The sequence below is a fragment of the Geospiza fortis genome, unplaced genomic scaffold, assembly GCF_000277835.1.
Source record: "Geospiza fortis unplaced genomic scaffold, GeoFor_1.0 scaffold78, whole genome shotgun sequence".
NCBI classification, from domain to species: Eukaryota; Metazoa; Chordata; class Aves; order Passeriformes; family Thraupidae; genus Geospiza; species Geospiza fortis.
In genome coordinates this window covers 210,819-213,972 of record NW_005054339.1, presented here as the reverse complement: position 1 = coordinate 213,972, position 3,154 = coordinate 210,819, and the positions used below count along the sequence as shown (strand labels likewise).

General features: G+C 39.5%; 1 protein-coding gene across 1 annotated transcript in view; it reads left to right on the top strand.

The window, feature by feature from the left end:
- The first annotated feature begins 1,003 nt into the window (after window positions 1-1,003).
- Window positions 1,004-3,154, top strand: part of SHISA5 (shisa family member 5) — a 21,198-nt gene continuing 19,047 nt past the window's right edge. Inside the window, exons 1-3 of the mRNA XM_031058202.1 lie at window positions 1,004-1,079; window positions 1,658-1,735; window positions 2,907-2,957. Of these exons, the coding sequence (XP_030914062.1) occupies window positions 1,051-1,079; window positions 1,658-1,735; window positions 2,907-2,957 (158 nt within the window). The 5' untranslated portion in view covers window positions 1,004-1,050. The remainder of the gene's footprint in view (window positions 1,080-1,657; window positions 1,736-2,906; window positions 2,958-3,154) is intronic.

Genomic DNA, 3,154 nt, shown 5'->3' with positions numbered 1-3,154 from the left:
AATATTTATAGCTATACTAATCAACCTTAGAAAAATTGTAGAAATACTGTATTGTGTGTGCATATCATCATATTGTGCACCATTAAGGCTGTCAATTAAAGACTTGCATTTATATTATCATTTTAACACTGGAAAAGTTTTGTGTTTTATTCCAGGCAACAGTATTCAAGTATTTCTTGATGCTAGAGGGTGAAGTCTGAATTTTCAGGCGTTAAAGTCAGTTTAAATATTGTCTTTGTCTCTTTTTGTTTGCTTTCTCTGAACAACTTCACCTGAAGGAATTTGGGTTTTTTGAATGGAGTGTGGTTTAGGAGCAAGATATTGGCTATGTCTTGATAGGAAGGAAAATGATGAATAGAAACCAGTTTACTGCAGAATTTGTCACTGAAAAATGAAGTGATACCCTTCAAGGAAATGACCTTGCTTAAGCTTTGGGAAGTTTTTTTTTTTTGGTGGCAGTTAAAAGCTTTTAATATGCCATTCTTAAGGCGCAGTTACTCAGGCTTGGGAGGGCAAGGACAGAGAAAACAGCAAGTCTCTTAAGGAATGTGTCAGCCCAATGCAGTTCTGAAGTGTGGGATGTTCCCTAAGGGAGCCATCCTGGTACGTGAACATTCCCATTGATTTACCACTGGAACTGCACCAGGTGATGCTTGCAGTGGGAATGCTGCTGGAGTGATTTTAGTTCTAAGAATCTGTTGTATGACATCTCTGTTTTCTGCAATGGATTATCAGGATTAGGATTTTCTGTGAAGTAAACAAAGCAACCAGTACAAACAACCAAGTCACAGGGAAATCCAAACCTATAGTGAGTGCAGTGGTGTTGCTTCTTTTCCATCAAGTCAAATCTCTAGGAAAATTTAACATTTTATTCTAACTGATTTTCGGGCCTTTTGGTATGAACCTTTTTGGCAACTCATGTTGCTCTTTGAGTCTTTACAATAATTTAGTAGCTACTATCAGATACAGTGAAGAAAGTAACACCAGCATCTCATATTTTTGTGCAGTTTAGTGCTTATGTCTGTGTGAACATTTGGATAGAGGTGCTTAATGAAGATGAGCTGCTCTGTGTGTATGAAGTAAGTATTTGCCTAAAGGAAATTCTTGGTTTGTAAGACCTGACCCAAGTACTTTCAGCATATTTAAGTGTTAACTTAATTGATCTGGTCGGGATGAGGAAAAGACTTTGTATGATTATTCCTTTACTTACTAACTATTGGTTTGTAACTCTTCTCAGTTCTGCGTGAGGATTGTCAGGCATATAGTGGTTATTTTGGTGAGGTACAACTTGCACAATCGTGTCCTGATTTCTGCTGTGGATCTTGTCTGGATTGATACTGCTGCTCTAATATATCCCTAAAATTTGATGAACAAAAATTCCAGTGCAATCAGCTTAATGAAAGTTATTAAGGCAAATTGAATGTATACAACACATTGCAATTCTGTCATCAAATGACAAAAACACACTGTTTAATGGTTAAATCTTCCTAAAGGACCTTTCTCTTCTAGATCTCTATCAGGCTCTAGCAGGGATCGACATTAATGCTTGTTACTTAACTGTAAAAAGGGAACAATGAGCTGGATAAACTAATGTATGAACTGATGTGTATCTTCTTGATAATTTTCAAATACTTACACTCTGTTTAATTTTCTGAAGGTCTCCTGATGCAGAAGACCCTCTGGAAACTGTAAAGAAGCTCGCTGAGGAAATTAGGAAAACCGCATCCACCAACTGGTTGGGATGAAGCTTTAATATGATTTTTTTTACCTTTGTGGGAGGGCTTCAAGGCCTGATACAATATGCATTGATGCCTGTTAAAATGATTGTTGTGTCAGTATTACTATATCATGTGGAAAGTCCTTATTATTGAAAGCTTAACTTCACACTTTAGGATGCTCAAGGGCACCAGATAGGTACCACTGGTACCTGCTCCAGATGGAGAATGTTACCAAGTGAAAGGCGTCCCAAAGGAGCAGAGAGGGCACACTCTAAAACCACCTATTGTGGAGTTATTACTGTAGTCACAGAGTGAATATTGTGGAAAATTGCCAGGCTTGCTGTGGACAATGAACAAGGCTGGTTGCCCTCACACTTGAGCTGAGCCACTTGCTTATCTTGCACCTGGATCAGGCAGGGCTTAACCACTGCAGGATGTCTGGGGTGAAACACTGGCCTGAGCTCCATGTTGTCTCTGTGAAGCACAGAAGAGCAGCCACATCCCTGCAGGGAAAGCAAGCATCACTCCCCTTTACCCAAGCGTAAGAGGACTTGTTCAAAGTACACAGCTGCTCCTTGCAAGCCATGATGTGTGAGTTGTAGTGTGGCAGCAAAGAGTGCCAGAGATCCTTTAGCCAGGTGGAGGACACTGTGACGCTGAAATGTCACACTTCTGTTCTGCCTTTGGTTCAGTTTGACTGAAGGTAACAGAAACCCTCATGAAATTGGTGTTTGGTTTTCTCCATGTAGAGGATGAGAATATGGCCCCAGTTGGTGGACAAATTGCTGCGCTTGCTCCTCTCTCCTCCCCAAAGCAGGGATGCCTGTCAGAGCATACCTGGGTGAAACTAAGCTTAGTTAATGGAGAAGGTGAGCTTAGTAAAAAGCTGTATTTGTTGATTTTTGTTGTTAATCACTGACTAACTTTAGTTACTTAGGGCTAATGCAGTAAATGCATTTATCTATAGCTGCTCCAAATCTATGTATGGTCTGTTTGGTTTTGGATTTGGCAAAACTGCCTTGGAACAGTGCTGTCAGGCTATTGTCAAATCCATACTTTTAGCACCACAGGCAACAAAAATATTTCTCCTTTTAGTGTACATTACCTTTCATAAGCTCTTGAAACTTGGCTAGGTAACTTTAATAAGTAATAAATTCCATTTTTTTGAGATGAATTCTGTTGTTACAGGATCCCTGACTCAGTCATGTTTGACGATCCTGATTTAGACTTTGGCCCCAGGTAAGCCATGCAAGCTTTTAAAATGAGATCTGTGTAGAGATTCTTCATTGTGTAATCGGGACATAGAAATACTAATTTGTGTCTTAAATGTGTGGAGCACTCAAAATCTGTGTGTGTGTTGGAAGAAGGAGAGACATGAGGAAGAAGCTAGATGTTGCTATTTAGACCATAACAGTCTCTGTATATAATAATCAGCA